Here is a 22,278-nt window from a genome sequence, read left to right on the forward strand (position 1 = left end):
CCACGCCTGGCTAATTTTTGTATTTTTGGTAGAGACAGGTTTTCATTATGTTGGCCAGGCTAGTCTCGAACTCCTGACCTCGGGTGATCTACCCACCTTGGCCTTCCAAAGTGCCGGGATTATAGGCGTGAGCCACCATGCCCAGCCGGAAGTTGTACCTTTTAAAATGTGAAAATTCCCAAATTTGTTGTATGTATTTTCAGTTGTTGTGGGAAATATACATATATCAGAAAGTTGGCATGTACTAAGGAATAGGTTTATATTGAACAGGCCGCTATCCATTACATAACATCTTGGGATGAGTAGCATAAAAAGTCTGTATCTGGATATACTTTTAATTGAGAATCTGGAAGTGGGATTGAGAATAATAGATAGCTCTTCTGCAAATCTTTCTAGTAGTAATGGTGTTATTATGAGGAAATTATCAGGTTTTTGCAAAAATTACTCATAATGAAATACCAGATCTAGGAAATGATGATCAGTAGTTTCTAGTGTCACAACGCCCACCATCCTTTTTTAAAAACCTTTTCCAATCGTATCTATTATCTTTCAAGTGAACAGTGTTGGGATGAATACTGGGTTAGGAAGTGCTGACTTCTCCACTCTGATAATCCTATATGATTATCCACTGCTTCCTATCATTTCCACACTGGAATGATGCCAAATGTTGTACATCTTTGAACATATCTTGCTGTTCTCTCTCTGTCTGGATTCCTCTCTTCCCCCGACCCTCCCTGAGAGTATCTGTTTTTGATTCTTTGACACTGTTTTGAGCGTTTGGGACTACCCCAACCCTTGACAGAATCAATAACTCCCTTCTTTATATTATTTCAGTATTTTTCACAACTGTGTTGCTTCACAGGGAGTTTTGCATTTATTTGTTTATACCTCTTTTCTTTTGAACAATGAGCACTTTCAGGACAAGACTGTATTTTATTTTATTTTATTTTATTTTATTTTTTTTGGAGACGGAGTCTCGCTCTGTCGCCCAGGTTGGAGTGCAGTGGCGCGATCTCGGCTCACTGCAAGCTCCGCCCCCCGGGTTCACGCCATTCTCCTGCCTCAGCCTCCCGAGTAGCTGGGACTACAGGCGCCGCCACCTCGCCCGGCTAGTTTTTTGTATTTTTTAGTAGAGACGGGGTTTCACCGTGTTAGCCAGGATGGTCTCGATCTCCTGACCTCGTGATCCGCCCGTCTCGGCCTCCCAAAGTGCTGGGATTACAGGCTTGCGCCACCGCGCCCGGCCAAGACTGTATTTTATTTGTCTTTATAGTCATGGTCTAGCATGGTCCCTAGTTCGTACATGGTTGGCCTGTACTTTTTTTTTTTTTTGAGACGGAGTCTTGCCTTGTCTCCAGGCCAGAGTGTGGTAGAGTGATCTCGGCTCACTGCAGCCTCCACTTCACAGGTTCAAGTGATCCTCCTGCCTCAGCCTCCCGAGTAGCTGGGGCTACAGGCACGCACCACCACACCCAGATAATTTTTTGTATTTTTAGTAGAGATGAGTTTCACCATGTTGGCCAAGATGGTCTCGATCTCTTGACCTTGTGATCCAACCACCTTGGCCTCCTCCCAAAGTGCTGGGATTACAGGTGTGAGTCACCACACCTGGCTTTTTTTTTTTTTTTTTTTTTTTTTTTTTTGAGATAGAGTTTCGCTCTTGTTGCTCAGGCTGGAGTGCAATGGTGCAATCTCTGTTCACTGAAACCTCCACCTCCCGTGTTCAAGCAGTTCTCCTGCCTCACATCCCGAGTAGCTGGGATTACAGGCATGCACCACCACACCCACCTAATTTTGTATTTTTGGTAGGACGGGGTTTCTCCATGTTGGTCAGGCTGGTCTTGAACTCCTGACCTCAGGTGATCTGCCTGCTTTGGCCTCCCAAAGTGCTGGAATTATAGGCGTGAGCCACTGTGCCCGGCCGGCCTGTACTTACTAAATGTTTTTTATAGTTGCTAGGTTGTATCAGAAAAATTTGAGGGCTGACTTGCAAGATTAATCACTTTTATAATGTTTCTGTGGGGGGAATTTATCTTCTTTTGGTAGGATGTTACAAAATATAAATATAACTGACTTAAACAAACTTTTAAAATTCAATTCATATTTAAGTTGGGAACTGCCCATCATATGATTGAAATATTTATATGCATGTAAAATTTGATAGTTTTAAAACTTGAGTGAATACTGTAATCCAAATATCATTGCATAGAGCAAATAAAGCATTCTCCCTATTCTTAGCTGTAACCCTGTCTCTGAAGAACTAGGGGAAATTGCATGGATCATTTAATTCCATTATCCTCTCTAACGCCTCCCAAAACGTCAGTGGGTGTTATGAGAAGCTAAACATCTGCTGTGCTTTAACATAATTTAAGTAATCACATGTGACTAGTGGCCCCCATATTGGACAGCACAGCTCTAAGTTAAGTGTTCAGACTTCATCCTTTACTAATAGGGAGCCATTGAAAGTATTTGGGCAGGACAGAGGAGATGAATGGATTTAAATTTAACACATCTCGTTAGTAGGTATGTATAGATAGGAGAAATTGTAGGGAACTATCTAACAGTCCAAAAAGAAAGATTATTTGTCTTAATCAATGGCAGATGGGATGATTGGATGAATATTTGAGTACAGAATCAGTAAACTTGATTTTGTAAATATTTGGCTTATTTTCTTATATTGGATCATGACCAACTTGATGGCAAAGTCTATATAATAACAATTGTGGTAACCAATATGTTTTGAGTATTTGCTAAATGTCAAGCACTATTGAGTGCCTTTTGTGCATTATCTCATTTAGTGCTCTCAACAGCCCTATGAGGTAGGAAGTATTATCTTCATCTTATAGACAAAGAACAGCTCAGAGAGGTAAAGTAACCTGCTGAAAGTCACACAGATAGTAAATGCAAAGAGATTTGAGATGAAAAGAATAAAATTTAAAATCAGGTGGCAAAGGGGATCATGAAACACTTAGATATGTATAGCATAGAACATTACTGTTTTGTGGGAGTTTCCTGATTTGGGCACATATAGTAGATTATGAAAATAATATTTATTGATACTTACTGAGCACATACTATGTGCTAGGCATTCTAAGCCTTTGACATGGGTTAGATTATTTTATTTTCACAACAGTCCTGTGAGACATCATTATGTTCATTTTTATAGAGGAAGAAACTGATGTGCAAACATAGGCTGACTTGTGTAAGAAAGTGACAGAGCAGGGATTAGAGTCCAAGTAATTTGGCTGCAGCACTCCTCCACTACTTAATACATTTGTATGTTGTGTTAATAAATAAATACTGTACAAATGGCAAGATAGGCCAGATGCTGGTGTTTCAATAAAGCAAACTCGTCTTAACCATGAAAGTGACTCAGCTTGAGATTTAATTAATATTGTTTCTATTGTGGGGATCTTTCTTTTTATGGCCTTTGGCAGTGAAATGATCTGAGCGTTTGTATAAGGATGTATAAAATTTGGCTTTTTGCGTGTGTTAACTGCTTTATGAGTTTGAGTTTACTGATCCTGACGAAGCTCCTGTTTTCCTCTTTTTGCCCACTAAAGATCCATTTTATTTATGCACACAGTTAAAGCCATTGTAGTGTAGTGGAAAGAGCACATACTGGATTCGTGTATTATTTTAATTCCAGCATTATCCATTACTAGCTGTGTGACTGGGCAAATTATACATCTTTAGAACTTCCCTTTTCTAACCTGTAAAATGGGGGAAATTAAATTTTCTTCACTGGATAGTTGTAAAGGAATAAATGGGATGATATATTTTTTAAATGCCTGCTGTACTACTTAGTGTATGGGAGATGTTAAAAAAATTGTAAGTGCTTTACTTCTTAATAAATGAAACACCTCCAAATTTAAGTACCTTTTTTTTCCTTCCAGTTGCTCAGTTTTGTAGGTGAACTCTGTGCTTGCCAAACGCTTGGTAGCCAGACCTTTAGAAGTTGAACCAGATACTAGAGTTCCTAAATAAAATATGCATTAGAAGAGAAATGCATTAATTCTTTATGGTATTGTGTGACTGTTTTGTGTCTTTTGCCAAGAGGTAATTCTCTGCTGTATTAGAGAGGAACAATGATAAGGAAGACTTCAGCTACTTGTGTTTCTGGAGTTCTATCCTGAATGGATAAATGAATGAATAAATGAATGACATTCTAGTTGGACATGTAAAAAGCAAGTAGTGAAACTCTTGCAAAAATTTCTCACAAAAGGTAGCTCTTTTTCTAAAATATTTCCATCTGATTTCTCAGTAATGATGTACAGAGCCATAGTTTACAAGCCGATTTTAGAACTGTATATTAATAGAAAAACCAAATACACAAAAGGTCAGTAGTCCCTGCGTATTCTGGGAACATTCTTTTAGATTTTGATTTGTAGTGTAATGCTTTTATTTCGGGGAAATAAGTTCCTTGAGTTCCCTTTAACCAAGAGCAGTACTTAAGCAATGATATTTAATGACTACATAACTGAGACTCCTAAATCATACGTTGAAATCTGACTGACATGAGGAAGTATTGAGGAGGCAAAGGAAAAGAATTGAGCATCATTTTTTAAGATACAGTTAATATACTTAAAAATTTCCAAGGGATCATAGTTTTTTTTAAATTTTTTTTATTTTATACTTTAAGTTCTAGGGTACATGTGCACAACATGCAGGTTTGTTACATATGCATACATGTGCCATGTTGGTGTGCTGCACCCATTAACTCGTCATTTACATTAGGTATATCTCCTAATGCTATCCCACCCCTCCCCCCACCCCACAACAGGCCCCGGTGTGTGATGTTCACGTTCCTGTGTCCAAGTGTTCTCATTGTTCAGTTCCCACCCATGAGTGAGAACGTGCGGTGTTTGGTTTTTTGTCCTTGCAATAGTTTGCTGAGAATGATGGTTTCCAGCTTCATCCATGTCCCTACAAAGGACATGAACTCATCTTTATTAATGGCTGCATAGTATTCCATGGTGTATATGTGCCACATTTTCTTAATCCAGTCTATCATTGATGGACATTTGGGTTAGTTCCAAGTCTTTGCTATTGTGAATAGTGCCACAATAAACATATGTGTGCATGTGTCTTCATAGCAGCATGATTTATAATCCTTTGGGTATATACCCAGTAATGGGATGGCTGAATCAAATGATATTTCTAGTTCTAGATCCTTGAGGAATCGCCACACTGTCTTCCACAATGGTTGAACTAGTTTACAGTCCCATAGTGTAAAAGTGTTCCTATTTCTCCACATCCTTTCCAGCATCTGTTGTTTCCTGACTTTTTAATGATTGCCATTCTAACTGGTGTGAGATGGTATCTCATTGTGGTTTTCATTTGCATTTCTCTGATGGCCAGTGATGATGAGCATTTTTTCATGTGTCTGTTGGCTGCATAAATGTCTTCTTTTGAGAAGTGTCTGTTCATATCCTTCGCCCACTTTTTGATAGGGTTGTTTGCTTTTTTCTTGTAAATTTGAGTTCTTTGTAGATTCTGGATATTAGCCCTTTGTCAGATGAGTAGATTGCAAAAATTTTCTCCCATTCTGTTGGTTGCCTGTTCACTCTGATGGTAGTTTCTTTTGCTGTGCAGAAGATCTTTAGTTTAATTAGATCCCATTTTTCAATTTTGGCTTTTGTTGCCATTGCTTTTGGTGTTTTAGACATGAAGTCCTCGCCCATGCCTACGTCCTGAATCGTATTGCCTAGGTTTTCTTCTAGGGTTTTTATGGTTTTATGTCTAACATTTAACTCTTTAATCCTTCTTGAATTAATTTTTGTATAAGGTGTAAGGAAGGGATCCAGTTTCAGCTTTGTACATATAGCTAGCCAGTTTTCCCAGCACCATTTATTAAATAGGAAATCCTTTCCCCATTTCTTGTTTTTGTCAAGTTTGTCAAAGATCAGATGGTTGTAGAAATGTGGTATTATTTCTGAGGGCTTTGTTCTGTTCCATTGGTCTATATTTCTTTTTTGGTACCAGTACCATGCTATTTTGGTTACTTGTAGCGTTGTAGTATAGTTTGAAGTCAGGTAGCGTGATGCCTCCAACTTTGTTCTTTTTGCTTAGGATTGTCTTGGCAGTGCAGGCTCTTTTTTGGTTCCATATGAACTTTAAAATAGTTTTATCCAATTATGTGAAGAAACTCATTGGTAGCTTGATGGGGATGGCATTGAATCTATAAATTACCTTGGGCAGTATGGCCATTTTCACGATATTGATTCTTCCTATCCATGAGCATGGAATGTTCTTCCATTTGTTTGTGTCCTCTTTTATTTCGTTGAGCAGTGGTTTGTAGTTCTCCTTGAAGAGGTCCTTCACATCCCTTGTAAGTTGGATTCCTAGGTATTTTATTCTCTTTGAAGCAATTGTGAATGGGAGTTCACTCATGATTTGGTTTTCTGTTTGTTATTGGTGTATAAGAATGCTTGTGATTTTTTGCACATTGATTTTGTATCTTGAGACTTTGCTGAAGCTGCTTATCAGCTTAAGGATATTTTGGGCTGAGACGATGGGGTTTTCTAAATATACAGTCATGTCATCTACAAACTGGGACAATTTGACTTCCTCTTTTCCTAATTGTATACCCTTTATTTCTTTCTCTTGCCTGATTGCCCTAGCCAGAACTTCCAACACCGTGTTGAATAGGAGTGGTGAGAGAGGGCATCCCTGTCTTGTGCCAGTTTTCAAAGGGAGTGCTTCCAGTTTTTGCCCATTCAGTATGATATTGTCTGTGGGTTTGTCATAAATAGCTTTTATTATTTTGAGATACATCCCATCAATACCTAGTTTACTGAGAGTTTTTAGCATGAAGGGCTGTTGAATTTTGTCAAAGGCCTTTTCTGCATCTATTGAAATAATCGTGTGGTTTTTGTCTTTGGTTCTGTTTATACGCTGGATTACGTTTATTGATTTGCATATGTTGAATCAGCCTTGCATCACAGGAATGAAGCCCACTTGATCATGGTGGATAAGGTTTTTGATGTGCTGCTGGATTCAGTTTGCCAGTATTTTATTGAGGATTTTTGCATCAGTGTTCATCAGGGATATTGGTCTAAAATTCTCTTTTTTGTTGTGTCTCTGCCAGGCTTTGTTATCAGGATGATGCTGGCTTCATAAAATGAGTTAGGGAGGATTCCCTCTTTTTCTATTGATTGGAATAGTTTCAGAAGGAATGGTACCAGCTCCTCCTTGTACCTGTGGTGGAATTCGGCTGTGAATCCATCTGGTCCTGGACTTTTTTGGTTGGTAGGCTATTAATTATTGCCTCAATTTCAGAGCCTGTTATTGGTCTATTCAGGGATTCAACTTCTTCCTAGTTTAGTCTTGGGAGGGTGTATGTGTCCAGGAATTTATCCATTTCTTCTAGATTTTCTAGGTTATTTGCATATAAGTGTTTATAGTATTCTCTGATGGTAGTTTGTACTTCTGTGGGGTCGGTGGTGATATCCCCTTTATCATTTTTTATTGTGTCTATTTGATTCTTCTCTCTTTTCTTCTTTATTAGTCTTGCTAGCGGTCTATCAGTTTTGTTGATCTTTTCAAAAAACCAGCTCCTGGATTCATTGATTTTTTGAAGGGTTTTTGTGTCTCTCTCTCCTTCAGTTCTGCTCTGATGTTAGTTATTTCGTCCCTTCTGCTAGCTTTTGAATGTGTTTGTTCTTGCTTCTCTAGTTCTTTTAATTGTGATGTTAGGGTGTCAATTATAGATCTTTCCTGCTTTCTCTTGTGGGTATTTAATGCTATAAATTTCCCTCTACACACTGCTTTAAATGTGTCCCAGAGATTCTGGTATGTTGTATCTTTGTTCTCATTGGTTTCAAAGAACATCTTTATTTCTGCCTTCATTTCGTTATGTACCCAGTAGTCATTCAGGAGCAGATTGTTCAGTTTCCATGTCATTGTTGAGTGGTTTTGAGTGAGTTTCTTAATCCTGAGTTCTAGTTTGATTGCACTGTGGTCTGAGAGACAGTTTGTTATAATTTCTGTTCTTGTACATTTGCTGAGGAGTGCTTTACTTCCAGCTATGTAGTCAGTTTTGGAATAAGTGCGATGTAGTGCTGAGAAGAATGTAGATTCTGTTGATTTGGGGTGGAGAGTTCTGTCGATGTCTATTAGGGCCACTTGGTGAAGAGCTGAGTTCAGTTCCTGGATATCCTTGTTAACTTTCTGTCTCGTTGATCTGTCTAATGTTGACAGTGGGGTGTTGAAGTCTCCCATTATTATTGTGTGGGAGTCTATGTCTCTTTGTAGGTCTCTGAGGACTTGCTTTATGAATCTGGGTACTCCTGTATTGGGTGCATATATATTTAGGATAGTTAGCTTTTCTTGTTGAATTGATCCCTTTACCATTATGTAATGGCCTTCTTTGTCTCTTTTGATCTTTGATGGTTTAAAGTCTGTTTTATCAGAGACTAGATTGCAACCCCTGCTTTTTGTTTTGTTTTCCATTTGCTTGGTAGATCTTCCTCCATCCCTTTATTTTGAGCCTATGTGTGTCTCTGCACATGAGATGGGTCTCCTGAATACAGCACGCTGATGGGTCTTGACTCTTTATCCAATTTGCCAGTCTGTGTCTTTTAATTGGAGCGTTTAGCCCATTTACATTTAAGATTAATATAGTTATGTGTGAACTTGATCCTGTCATTATGATGTTAGCTGGTTATTTTGCTCATTAGTTGATGCAGTTTTTTCCTAGCATCGATGGTCTTTACAATTTGGCATGTTTTTGCAGTGGCTGGTACCGGTTGTTCCTTTCCATGTTTAGTGCTTCCTTCAGGGTCTCTTGTAAGGCAGGCTTGGTGGTGACAAAATCCCTCAGCATTTGCTTGTCTGTAAAGGATTTTATTTCTCCTTCATTGATGAAACAGTTTGGCTGGATATGAAATTCTGGGTTGAAAATTCTTTTCTTTAAGAGTGTTGAATATTGACCCCCACTCTCTTCTGGCTTGTGGAGTTTCTGCTGAGAGATCCGCTGTTAGTCTGATGGGCTTCCCTTTGTGGGTAACCCGACCTTTCTCTCTGGCTGCCCGTAACATTTTTTCCTTTATTTTGACTTTGGTGAATCTGACAATTATGTGTCTTGGAGTTGCTCTTCTCGAGGAGTATCTTTGTGGCATTCCCTGTATTTCCTGAGTTTGAATGTTGGCCTGCCTTGCTAGGGTTGGGGAAGTTCTCCTGGATAATATCCTGCAGAGTGTTTTCCAACTTGGTTACATTCTCCCCGTCACTTTCAGGTACACCAATCAGATGTAGATTTGGTCTTTTCACATAGTCCCATATTTCTTGGAGGCTTTGTTCATTTCTTTTTACTCTTTTTTCTCTAAACTTCTCTTCTAGCTTCATTTCATTCGTTTGATCTTCAATCACTGATACCCTTTCTTCCAGTAGATTGAATCGGCTACTGAAGCTTGTACATTCGTCACATAGTTCTTATGCTGTGGTTTTCTGCTCTGTCAGGTCACTGAAGGACTTCTCTACACTGTTTATTCTAGTTAGTCATTCATCTGGTCTTTTTTCAAGGTTTTTAGCTTCTTTGAGTTGGATTTGAACTTCCTCCTTTAGCTCGGAGAAGTTTGATCGTCCGAAGCCTTCTTCTCTCAACTCATCAAAGTCATTCTCCATTCAGCTTTGTTCCGTTGCTGGAGAGGAGCTGCGTTCCTTTGGAGGTGGAGACGTGCTCTGATTTTTAGAATTTTCAGCTTTTCTGCTCTGTTTTTTCCCCCATATTTGTGGTTTTATCTACCTTTGGTCTTTGATGATGGTGACGTACAGATGGGGTTTTGGTGTGGTTGTCCTTCCTGTTTGTCAGTTTTCCTTCTAACAGTCATGACCCTCAGCTGCAGGTCTGTTGGAGTTTGCTGGAGGTCCACTCCAGAACCTGTTCACCTGGGTATCAGCAGCAGAGGCTGCAGAACAGTGAATATTGCTGAACAGCAAATGTTGCTGCCTGATCGTTCCTCTGGAAGCTTCCTCTCAGAGGGGTACCTGGACATGTGAGGTGTCAGTCTGCCCCTACTGGGGGATGCCTCCCAATTAGGCTACTAGGGGGTCGGGGACCAACTTGAGGAGGCAGTCCATCTTTTCTCAGATCTCAAACTCTGTGCTGGGAGAACCACTACTCTCTTCAAAGCTGTCAGATAGGGACATTTAAGTCTGCAGAGGTTTCTGCTGCGTTTTGTTCAGCTATGCCCTACCCGCAGAGGTGGAATCTACAGAGGCAGGCAGGCCTTCTTGAGCTGCGGTGGGCTCCACCCAGTTCGAGCTTCCCAGAGGCTTTGCTTACCTACTTAAGCCTCAGCAATGGTGGGCACCCCTCCCCCAGGCTCGCTGCTGCTGCAGTTAGATCTCTGACTGCTGTGCTAGCAATGAGCAGGACTCTGTGGGCAAGGAACCCTCTGAGCCAGATGCGGGATATAATCTCCTGGTGTGTCCCGTTTGCTAAAACCGTTGGAAAAGCACAGTATTAGGGTGGGAGTGATCCTATTTTCCAGGTGCCCTGTGTCACTGCTTCCCTTGGCTAGGAAAGGGAATTCCCTGACCCCTTGCGCTTCCCAAGTGAGGCGATGCCTCACCCTGCTTGAGCTCACGCTCGGTGGGCTGCACCTACTGTCTTGCCCCCTGTCCAACAAGCCCCAGTGAGATGAACCCAGTACCTCAGTTGGAAATGCAGAAATCACCTGACTTCTGCATCGCTCACGCTGGGAGCTGTAGCTTGGAGCTGTTCCTATTCAGCCATCTTGGAACCATCCTTGGGATCATAGTTTTTTTTTTCAACTCAGCTTTATTGAAATGTCATAAAGCATAAAAATGCACAGATTTTAAGTGTCAAATGTGATGAATTTTGATACATGCAAACATTTGTATAAACACTACGTTAGTCAAGAAATGTAAAATTTCTATCACCCAAGAAAGTTCCCTCCGTGCCGCTTTGCAGTCAGTCCTCCCAGAGGCAGCCATGTTGTCTAATTTCTGTCATCATAGACTGCTCTAGAACTACATATAAGTGATATCAGGCTGGTCGAGGTGGCTCATACCTATAATCTCAGCACTTTGGGAAGCCAAGGTGGGAGGATCACTTGAGGCCGGGAGTTTGAGACTGTAAAGACCCAGTCTCCACAAAAAATACAAAAATTAACCAGACATGATAGCTATAATCCCAGCTACTTGGAGTGCTGAGGCAGGAGGATTCCCTGGGCTCAGGAGTTTGAGGCCATAGTGAACCGTGATTATGCCACTGCACTCCGGCCTGGGTAACAGAGTGAGAACCTGTCTCATAAATAAATAAATAATAAATACATGAATAAATAAATAAGTGATACGTGCTTTGATGCCTAACATCTTTTGCTCAATAGATTTTTGAAAAAATTTTTTGTCATTGTGAGTATCAATAGTTCATTTTTATTCCTGGAATAGTATTCCGTTGTAGGAATATGTAACAATTTGTTTATCTGTTAACTTGATAGAAGTTTTGTTTTCAGCTTTGGGCTGTTATAAACAAAGTTTCCATAAACATTTTTGTACAAGTGTTTTTGTGGATATTTGTATTCATTTATCTGGGAGAGGAATGGCTGGGCTGTTTTATATGTGTATATTTAACTTAAACTTTTCTAAGTGGTGATCCTGTTTCATACTGCCACCAGTTACGTATGAGAGTTACAGTTACTGCACGTCTTCACTAATGTAATAAAGTTTTTCTAATTTTAGCCATTCTGGTGGGTATATAATAGTATCTTACTTGGTTTTAATTTGCATTTATCTGGACAACTAATGATATTGGTCACAGATTAGGATGCCGTTTGGCCGTTTGTGTATTCCCTTTTGTGACGTGTCCGAGCTTTTTGCCCATTTTTAAATCGCATTGTCTTTTTGTTATTGATTTGTAGGAGATCTTTATGTTTTTCATACAAGTCCCTGAGAATATTTTCAGCCAGTATGGTTTGTCTTTCCATTTTCTTTTTTCTTTAGAGTCTCACTCTGTCACCAGAATATAAGTTTCACAAGTGCAGAGATTTTAATCTTTTTGTTTACTAATGGCACGTGTCACTCAGTGGCATGATCACAGCGCACTGCAGTCTTGACTTCCTGTGCTCAGGAATTCCTCCAACCTCACCCTCCTGAGTAATTGGGACTACTGGCATGCGCAACCACACCCAGCTAATTTTTTTCTATTTTTTGAAGAGATGGGATCTCACTATGTTGCTTAGGCTGGTCTCGATTCCTGGGCTCAAGCGATTCTCTCACATCAGCTTCCCAAAGTGTGGGGGTTACAGTTGTGAGCCACTGCACCCAGCCTCCATTTTCTTAATAGTGTCTTTTGATGAGTAGAAGTTTTAAGTTTTGATTAATACCAGTTATCTTTTTTTTCTTTTTCAGTTTATGATTTTTTTGCCCTAGCTAAGAAACCTCTGTTTATCCCCAGGTGGCAAAGTTATTCAGTCTTGTCTTGTCTTGTCTTGTCTTTTTTCTTTTCTCTTTTCTTTTCTTTTCTTTTCTTTTGAGACAGAGTCTCGCTTTGTTGCTCAGGCTGGAGTGCAGTAGCGCGATCTCAGTTCACTGCAATCTCCGCCTCCTAGGTTCAAGCAATTCTCATGCCTCAGCCCCCCCGAGTAGCTGGGACTACAGACTTGCACCACTACACCTGGCTAATTTTTGTATTTTGGGTAGAGACGGGGTTTCGCCATGTTGGCCAGGCTGGTCTCAAACCGCTGACCTCAGGTGATCTGCCTGCCTCAGGTTCCCAAGGTTCTGGGATTACTGGCGTGAGCCACTGTGCCTGGTGTATTTTCTTCTAGAAAATTTTGGTTTCAGTTTTTATGTTAATGATCCATTTCTAATTTGATTTCGTTTATGCATGTTACACTTACTCTTAATTCATGGAACAAATATTTATTGAGCACAGTCTCAGTACCTGCCACTATTTAAGGTACTGGTGTTCATTAGTAAACAAAAAAATGAAAATCTCTGCACTTGTGAATCGTATATTCTGGGGAAGTGACAAAAAATAAACTGATAAGTAAATTATAGAGCATGATGAAAGTTGATAAAGGACCATGGTGGAGGGAACATGATAAGGTAAAGTAAGGGGGTGGTGAGGTTTCTGGTTTTAAGAAGAAATAAAAATAGGCCTCAATGAGAATATGTCATTTAAAAAATGACTTGGGGTGGAGTTGTGCATGATCAGTAGCTGCAACATTAGAAAGATGGCAGAGTAAGAGCAAAGAAAAATCCCTTTGGGTCCAGAAAATCTCCTGAAAAAGAGGAAGGTTTTTCAAGCCCTCAAAGCCACTCAGGCAAAGCAGGCCCTTTTGGCAAAGAAGGAGCAGAGGAAAGGAAAAAGGCTCAGGTTTAAGTGACTGGAATCATTCCTACATGATTCCTGAAGGCAGAAATGTGACAAGGTGCATCTCAGATGACTAGAAGTGAGACCTCATGCCTTGGAATTGCCAGATAAACATTCCATGGCCTTTGTTGTGCACATCAAAAGGATTAATGGCATGAGTTTACTGGTGGAGAGAACTACTGTAAGACTTTGCCTGAAGAAAATTTTTAGTGGTGTTTTTGTAAATTAAGTCAACCCCCAGAACCTAAAAATGCTGCTTATATTGGAAACTTATGTGACCTGGGGATTTCTAAATCTGAAGTCTTTGTGGGAACTCACTTTGAAACATGGACAAGCCAAGGTAAAGAATAAGATCATCCCTCTGACAGACAACGCAGTGATTGAGGAGCACTTGGAGAAGTTTGGTGTCATTTGCTTGGAAGACCTCATTCATGAAATTGCCTTCCCAGTGAAGTATTTCCAGGAGATCTCATGGTTCTTGTGCCCTTTCCACCTTTTGTTGACCCGTCATGCTCAGGCTGAAGTGCGGTAGTGTGATCTTGGCTATACTATATACCAAAAATATAGTGGGCTTCCTCAAGGAGATGGGCTCACATGGCTATCAGGGTGAATGCATCAGTCAGCTCATCTGCCAGCTGAACAAGACCCAGAATATTTCAAAGCACGGTGCAGTGGAAGCATGTGTTTTTGCTTTTGGGGGAATTATTATCAGGTATCTTTAGAGAAGATTATTCCTTGCCTTATCTTCAAAAATTAGAAACGAAGAGTCAAAGAAAATACCGTAGCTTATGTTCATGGCAAGCACCTCTCATCACAGTGCAGTTCTAAGGAAAAATTCCAGTGTTTTCTATGTTGGCTGCCGCCTCGTCAGAAATCAGCACATGCCATGGAAGAAGGAGTCCTGCTTTGTTGCATTTTCTATCCTAGGGTTTAATGTTGGTAAATGAGTAACTCAAGCATTTGTACAAGGCTCCCTAAGACTCCTGCAGCAATGGACCAAGCCCAGGGACATAATTTAATCTGGAGAGTCTGGGGGCCTTGTTTTGAAAAGACTTGAAATACACATAAGAAGAAAGGCACACAAATAAATGTTCAGTTGTCCAAAAAAAAAAAAAAAAAGACTTGAAGATGAGGGAGTAGCCATTCAGATACCTGGGAGAAGAGTGTTCTGGGTAGAGAAAACAGCCAGTGCAAAGTCCTTAGGGTGGGAGCATGTCTGGCATGTCCCAGGAAACAGCCAGAAGGCCAGTTAGTACAGGATAACAATGGACAAGGTTACAGGGATATGGGAGGGCAAATTGTTTAAACTTTTATAGGACATTGTTAAGATTTTAGCTCTTTGAGTGACATGAGAAGCCATTTGAGAGTTCCATATACTTAATATACATTTTAAAATAGCACATATGTACTCCTGAATATCACTTAGAGATTTCATAGTATTGATTCTTTAGGTATCTGCTTAATAGGTGTGGAAGCATTTTTTTCCCTCATAGGCATACTTAATATTATGATGGTTTTGTTATTTCAGAAAGATCCAGATTACCTGAAGCTATGGTTGGACACTTTTGTTTCTAGCTATGAACAATTTTTAGACGTTGACTTTGAAAAGCTGCCTACCAGGTATGTAGAAACACTAATTTGTTACCCTTGGATGAGTTTTTCATTTTTGGCACAAAGATTTCATTGATGACATACTAGAAGGATGGCAATAATGTTACCCTCTTGATACTCATGAATAACCCTATTCTCATAGAGACATAGCTAACTGATGACAGTAGTCTTTCTTGATGATGCTAGACCTGGCTTCTAGAAAACTCTGCTTTTCTAGGACACTACCAACTGGTGTCCTGCAACACACTTCATTTCTGACACTAACTACCAGATCCCACAAGTTAAGGGCACAGTCCTCCGTAAGACTGCCTTCACTTCAGACATCAGCCACTATAAGTCTTGGGGATCACCCACACTTCAGAACAACTGGCTATAAATTCAGGGTTCTCACACCCTGAATTTGTTGTTTTCCATAACAACAAATTTTCAGAGCACTGAAAGCACTATACTTATGATTACGGCTTTACCGTAATGAATACATATAGGACAAGGTGTGGAAGGGTCTGGAGGCAGAGCTTCCACACCCTCTCCCCATGGAGTCAAGGTGTGTTGCCCTTCCTGAACATCAGCGTGTTCACTAATCAGGAAACTGTTCAAGTTTTGGGTGTCCAGAGTTTTATTGGAGTCTCATTACATAATTGATTATGTGATTGAGCTCAATATCCCTCTTCCTAGGAGTATAAACAGTGGTGAGGCTGAAAATTCCAGCCCTCTAATTAATGCTTGGTCTTTCTTTTTTTTTTTTTGAGATGGAGTGTTGCTGTGTCACCAGGCTGTGCAGTGACACGATCTTGGCTCACTATAATGTCCACCTCTTAGGTTCAAGCAATTCTCCTGCCTCAGCCTCCTGAGTAGCTGGGACTACAGGCATGTACCACCACGCCTGGCTAATTTTTGTGTTTTTAGTAGAGACACGGTTTCATCATGTTGCCCAGTATGATCTCGATCTCTTGACCTCATGATCCACCTGCCTTGGCCTCCCAAAGTGCTGGGATTATAGGTGTGAGCCACTACACCTGGCCAATGCTTGATCTTTCTGATAGGAGCAACCTTCTGTTGAAACTAAGGGCTTACCTTGAGTCACTTCATTTGCATAGACTCAGATGTAATCCATAGGGCTTATTATAAATAACAGAAGACATTCTGAATATCACTTAGAAAATCTCAAGGGTTTTTGAAGCTATGTGCCAGAAAACTGGTACAAAGACCAGATATACATTCTTTATTACACAATAGGCATGTGAGTTGAAACTTATTTTCATTCCTGGCCTTACTGTAGGACCTTAGAATACATCTTAGAGAAGATGAAGTGTTTAGATTTTTAGAAACTAGATTTAAAAATCATAAAATGGAAAAATTCAAATTTGTGGAAAAATACTACTGAAAGTACAAATCTTTCATTTTTCTACCCACCACCATTCCCACTTTCATACCATTTCCCAGGCCCACTTTTCAGATAAAGTTTTTTCTATATCTTAAGCTATCTTGAAGGTCTAATAGTTGTTCAGTAAGAGAGATTGGCTGGGGTAAAATGCAAGAAAAATGGGGAGAGGCATCTAGCCACAAAAGGAGTGCCAGTTTAAGATAAGTGTTGGCCAGGTGCAGTGGCCACATCTGTAGTCCCAGCACTTTGGGAGGCTGAGGCGGGCAGATTACTTGAGCCTAAGAGTTTGAGACCAGTCTGGGCAACATGGTGAAACCCCATTTCTACAAAAAATTAAAAATGGTGGTGTGCACCTGTAGTCCCAGTTACTTGGGTGGCAGAGGTGGGAGAATTGATTTGGCCCAGACAGTTGAGGCTGCAGTGTGCTGTGATTGTGCCACTGCACTCCAGCCTGGGTGACAGAGTGAGACCCTGTCTCAAAAAAGAAAAAATGTGTTGAGGAGAGAAGGGAGGAATGGATGGTGGTTGATGATGAGAAATAGTGTCTGGAGAATTAAATCTTAAAGGAGGAAAAGTGTTTGCATTTTGGGGATAGAGGTAGGCAATCAGAGGTAGTAAAGGAGAATTGAGTCTAGAGAATCAAATAGGGGCCAGATCATGAGGTACTATGCATGCAATACAAATGGACTTTGACTTTTTTGTTGTTGTTATGGAAAATAAGAGTGCTGCTGAAAAATGTTCTGTGTAGAGTGTCTTGATCGAGTTTGTGTTTCAAAGTCACTTTAGTGGCTGGTGGAGAGGGTTGAGACTGTAGGCAAGGAGCCTAGTTAAGAGGTAATTGTGATAATCCAGAGTCGTCGCTAGAGCTTTGGACCGAGATACTCAACTCAAGTAAGGATGTGAGTGTACTAAAAAAAGACTAGGATTTCATTATTTATAAATCCAGTTTCAGATGTCTTCCTTATTAGAATATTATTCATGTTAGGTTTTTAAAGGTTGGGGAGTATTAATCTTGACCTTTTCTCAAAATAAAATTATTTACTGCTAATTTTTACCAATAAAATAATGTGATTTGTGCTTAGAAGTACTTCTGTTTTAATAATTTACAGCTTGCTTTAAATCATGAAGCTAAGAATTTTATAGAGTTAGGATTTGAGCCTTTAAATGTTTGGAATATTGGAATGAAGGCTTCTAAAGTTTCTAAGGTGCAGTTGTTATCCATACATTATGCGTGTCTCCTTTCTTGGGACATTGTTTCCAAAAGCATTAGGTAGACTTATATTGCCACTGTGTTTAAAGTAACATGAAGAATGCCAAGAGCATTGCTGTATTTGTGGTATAATTTGTTTACTTAATATTGTGGTTCATGTTTTTGTCAAAAAACTGAACCATGAATTTAATTTTTCTAATAGAAAACATTCAAATTTTTAAGTACATGCTATATACAAGATATTTTATGAAATTAGTCAAATCACCTTGAAGATAAGAGACACATGGCTAATCCTCATGTAAAGTAAACTGACCTTACAGAATTCATAATGTAAAGCAGAGGTGGCTTTTACTAGAATATAAAGCCTTTGAACTTCAACCTAGACTGCTTGCTGTAGTAGACACAGACAATCATTGGTTTACAGTAAACGTTCAATACCCAAACAGAGGAGTGGAACAGATTTGTGGAATTTGGGAAACTGCAACAAAAGAAGCATAGAATTTTGAACAGTAAAGTCCTAGAGGTGGGCAAATGCTTCCAAGTCCTTAAATGCCATAACGTTAGGAACATGGCCAAAAATTTCAACTTTATCTATAAGGCATGTTCAACCAAGCCCCAATTTTATAATTAAAAAAAAATCTTTCTTAGGAGCTAATTTTTGTCCTCTTTAGTCATTTTTAGAAGCTTATTTTTTGACTGTTTAATTATTTATTAAAAACAATGTGCATATAGAGAATGGGAACTTTTAAATAAGTAGGATAAAATATTGGAAAATTGAATATTTTCTTTCTTATTGACATATGTTTTTGGAAAAGTGAGGAGGAATAGCTTTGCTTAATTTTGAAAATTGGTTATATCTGAATCTTTGTTTATTATTTTTAGATTACCTCTTTTTGGCCCTTTAGCACGAAAAAAATGTTTGTATAGATATGTTAATGAGAGATTTTCTGGTACCACCTATAAATAAGAGAATGAAAGAATCCAAAGCTACAAGTGAAATGGTGCCCCAACTAAAATGAAATATTTGTAACTGGGTTATAGAATTTGGCATTCCTTATAATATGCTTTGTGTCTTATTTTTTATGTAATTTAATTACACTCAGGTGTTCATTTTATTTTATTTATTTATTTTTTTGAGACAGAGTCTTGCTCTGTTGCCCAGACTGGAGTGCAGTGGCCGGATCTCAGCTCACTGCAAGCTCTGCCTCCCGGGTTTACGCCATTCTCCTGCCTCAGTCTCCCGAGTAACTGGGACTACAGGCACCCGCCACCTCACCCGGCTAGTTTTTTGTATTTTTTTTAGTAGAGACGGGATTTCACCATGTTAGCCAGGATGGTCTCCATCTCCTGACCTCGTGATCCACCCGTCTCGGCCTCCCAAAATACTGGGATTACAGGCTTGAGCCACCGTACCCGGCCTGGTGTTCATTTTATAAAACACTTTCTTAATTTATGTTGTAGGGTGGTTCAGAAAGAGGCTAACTATATTCTACATGTGACTACTGGTTATGTGCTTCAGATTTTTCTGCTTATAGTTAATTAAACAGCCTTTTACTCAATGTGAAAATACTAGCAATACTTCATATTAAGCATAAGCTGAAGAAGAGATGGCTATAAAGTATAATTGTCATTTAATCATAGGCATGCTTTAGGGAGCTCTGTTCAGATTCAGGCATTTTTCTTAAAGGGATAGGAAATTAGTATACAGTGACTTATGAAAAGATTCTGAGGTTTTAGTGATAGCATGTTTAAAATATATTATATTTGTATAGACCTTTCTATATTTCACAGCTGAAAATGCATATTGACCTTCTGGTTTCAGACCCCTGTAAAATAGGGCAGGTGATACTCAAATTTTATAGGTTGGGCACAATGGCTCAAGCCTATAATCCCAGCCCTTTGGAAGGCCAAGGTGGGAGGATAGTTTGAGTCCAGGACCAGCCTGGACAATATAGCAAGACCCTGTCTCTTAAAAAAAATTGTGGCTTACAGAACTGGAAACTTTTTTTTTTTTTTTTTTTAAAGAACAACAGTAGATATTTATTTATTTATTTGAGACGGAGTGTCACTCTTGCCCACGCTGGAGTGCAGTGGCCCCATCTTGGCTCACTGTAACCTCTGCCTCCTGGGTTCACACCATTCTCCTGCCTCAGCCTCCCGAGTAGCTGGGACTACAGGCACCCGCCACCACGCTCGGCTAATTTTTTTTTGTATTTTTAGTAGAGACGGGGTTTCACCGTGTTAGCCAGGATGGTCTCCATCTCCTGACATCAGGTGATCCACCCGCCTCGGCCTCCCAAAGTGCTGGGATTACAGGCGTAAGCCACTGTGCCTGGCCAACAACAACAGTAGATATTTACTGTTCACAGTTCTGGAAGCTGGGAAGTCTAAGATTAAGACACCAGCATATTTGATGTCTGGTAAGGGCCTGTCCTCTGTTTCTTGCTGTGTCCTTACATAGCAGAGGGATGAATACTGTGTCCTCACACAGAGGAAGGAGCAGGGCAGCTCCCTTCACTCTCTTTATAAAGACACTAATCTCATCCATGAGGGCAGAGCCTCACCTCTTCATACTATTATTGCACTGGGGGTTAGCTTACAACATATGAAATTTGGGGGAATACCAGCATTCAGACCACAGCAGATTCACATAGAAAGCTCTTCCATTCCTTAAAAGTAGACATGTCGGACACGGTGGCTCATGCCTGTAATGCCAGCACTTTGGGAGGCCGAGGCAGGCAGACCACCTGAGTTCAGGAGTTCGAGACCAGCCTGACCAACATGGAGAAACTCCATCTCTACTAAAAACACAAAATTAGCGGGTGTGATGGCAAGGCTGACCAACATGGAGAAACCCCGTCTCTACTAAAAATACAAAATTAGTGGGTGTGGTGGCACATGCCTGTAATCTCAGCTACTCGGGAGGCTGAGGCAGCAGAATCACTTGAACGCAAGAGGCAGAGGTTGCAGTGAGCTGAGATTGCGCCATTGCACCTCCAGCCTGGGCAACATGAGTGAAACTCCATCTCAAAAAAAAAAAAAAACCACAGAAAACACAAGTAGACATGTAGTTGCCTGTAGAAGTATTGGCAACCACCTGTCATGTACTGGCAACCCACATGAGAATGGGTATTTTCTCATTCATGTTTGAAATTTTGTTTATTTTGTATCTGTCTTATTAAAATATTAACAGAATATTAAATATTGGTAGAACATCCTACTTGTGTGATTACTTACAGTTTTTAGATGAATTCTAAGATGTTGGCCCCTTCAGTTGTGTTTCTACTATCCTTCTCCTTAGGTCAATCTCTTCAGGTCTTCCACAAGTCTTTTGGACTTGCCAGGATATTTCCTGTCTCTCATTTCCCTGGAAATATTAACCTCTCTCTGCAGGTCCCTCTACTGTAATGTCTTCTGTGGCAGCACAGGAATTGTCTACCCATTCAGGTTAGCAACAATTTTTAAGTATGGTATAAAAATCTCTTTGAACACTCTATAATGGTGAGAGAAGTTGCAGTCACAATTTTCTATTTCTTTCTATTTATTATTATTATTATTTTTTGAGAGATGGTCTTTCTGTGTCGACCAGGCTGAAGTGCAGTGGCATGATCATAGCTCACTGCAACCTCAAACTCCTGGGTTCAAGCGATCCTCCTATCTCAGCCTCCAAGTAGCTGGGACCACAGATATGTACCACTATACCTGGTTAATTTTTTCTTTTCCCCCCAATGGAGATGAAGTCTTGCTATGTTGCCGAGCCAATTTTCTGTTTCTTAGGTGATTTGGCATAGGTTTCAACCAGGTACAGACCTCAGGCCAGAAACAAGTTTATAAGAAATACTGCATTTTTTTCATTATCTGTGACTCAACATGCCTTGACTCTAAGCCTACATCTTTCAGGCTGGTAAGATATCCATGCTTTCTTTGGGCCGGGCACGGTGGCTCACGCCTGTAATCTTAGCACTTTGGAAGGCCAAGGTGGGTGGATCACGAGGTCAAGAGATTGAGACCATCCTGGCCAACATGGTGAAACCCTGTCTCTGTGAAAAATACAAAAATTAGGTGGTGTGGTGGCACGTGCCTGTAATCCCAGCTACTCGGGAGCCTGAGGCACGAGAATCCCTTGAACCTAGGAGGTGGAGGTTGCAGTGAGCTGAGTCCAGCCTGGCGACACAGTGAGACTCCATCTCAAAAAAAAAAAAGATATCCATGTTTTGTTATGCTTTGGATTTTCTGCCATCCCCGAGATGATAGGGTTTTATTTAGTGCCACTGATTTTTGATGGGGAGGGAGGAGGTATTCTCTGGTTTTGGTTGTGTGACCACAGGAGTGACCTTCCATATATCTCTTGTGCTTATCTGCATAGCCCACTTAAAACCAGTTCCTCTTGGAACACAGATACATTATTTCATGAGGTTGGGTACTTCAGTGTCCATGAGGAACTTCAAAGGTTAAATGATCAGCTATATGTTACAGAGGTGAGATTTAGTACCCATGTCTTTAGACTTTGAATCCAGGTATGGGTTTTTATTATGAAAGAAACACCAGAGGAACCACTCATGTCTGATGTTGGCATTTGCCCTTAAAGAACCATATTGTCTTACATGGAAACCATTTGTCACAAAATATTGAGCTATTACTTTTTAAAGTCTTCTGTTGATGCCCATGCTCAGAGCTCTACATTTCCTTTTTTTTTTTTTTTTTTTTAAATACTCTTTTATCTCTCTT

At 40.0% G+C, this 22,278-nt stretch overlaps 1 protein-coding gene and 1 pseudogene across 5 annotated transcripts in view; both read left to right on the forward strand.

Moving 5' to 3' along the window:
* NBEAL1 (neurobeachin like 1) overlaps positions 1-22,278 on the forward strand; it is a 212,748-nt gene that overhangs the window by 17,298 nt on the left and 173,172 nt on the right. For 4 of the 5 annotated variants that reach the window (XM_038001729.2, XM_073019947.1, XM_073019949.1 and 1 more), the window contains exon 3: positions 14,874-14,965. The exons of the other annotated variant lie outside the window; for it this stretch is intronic. In XM_038001729.2, coding sequence (XP_037857657.2) covers positions 14,874-14,965 — 92 coding nt within the window. The remainder of the gene's footprint in view (positions 1-14,873; positions 14,966-22,278) is intronic. 5 annotated transcript variants of the gene reach the window in all.
* On the forward strand, positions 11,021-14,863 carry LOC103217677 (ribosomal protein uL30-like; annotated as a pseudogene).

Source organism: Chlorocebus sabaeus, chromosome 10 (assembly GCF_047675955.1).
Source record: "Chlorocebus sabaeus isolate Y175 chromosome 10, mChlSab1.0.hap1, whole genome shotgun sequence".
NCBI classification, from domain to species: domain Eukaryota; kingdom Metazoa; phylum Chordata; class Mammalia; order Primates; family Cercopithecidae; genus Chlorocebus; species Chlorocebus sabaeus.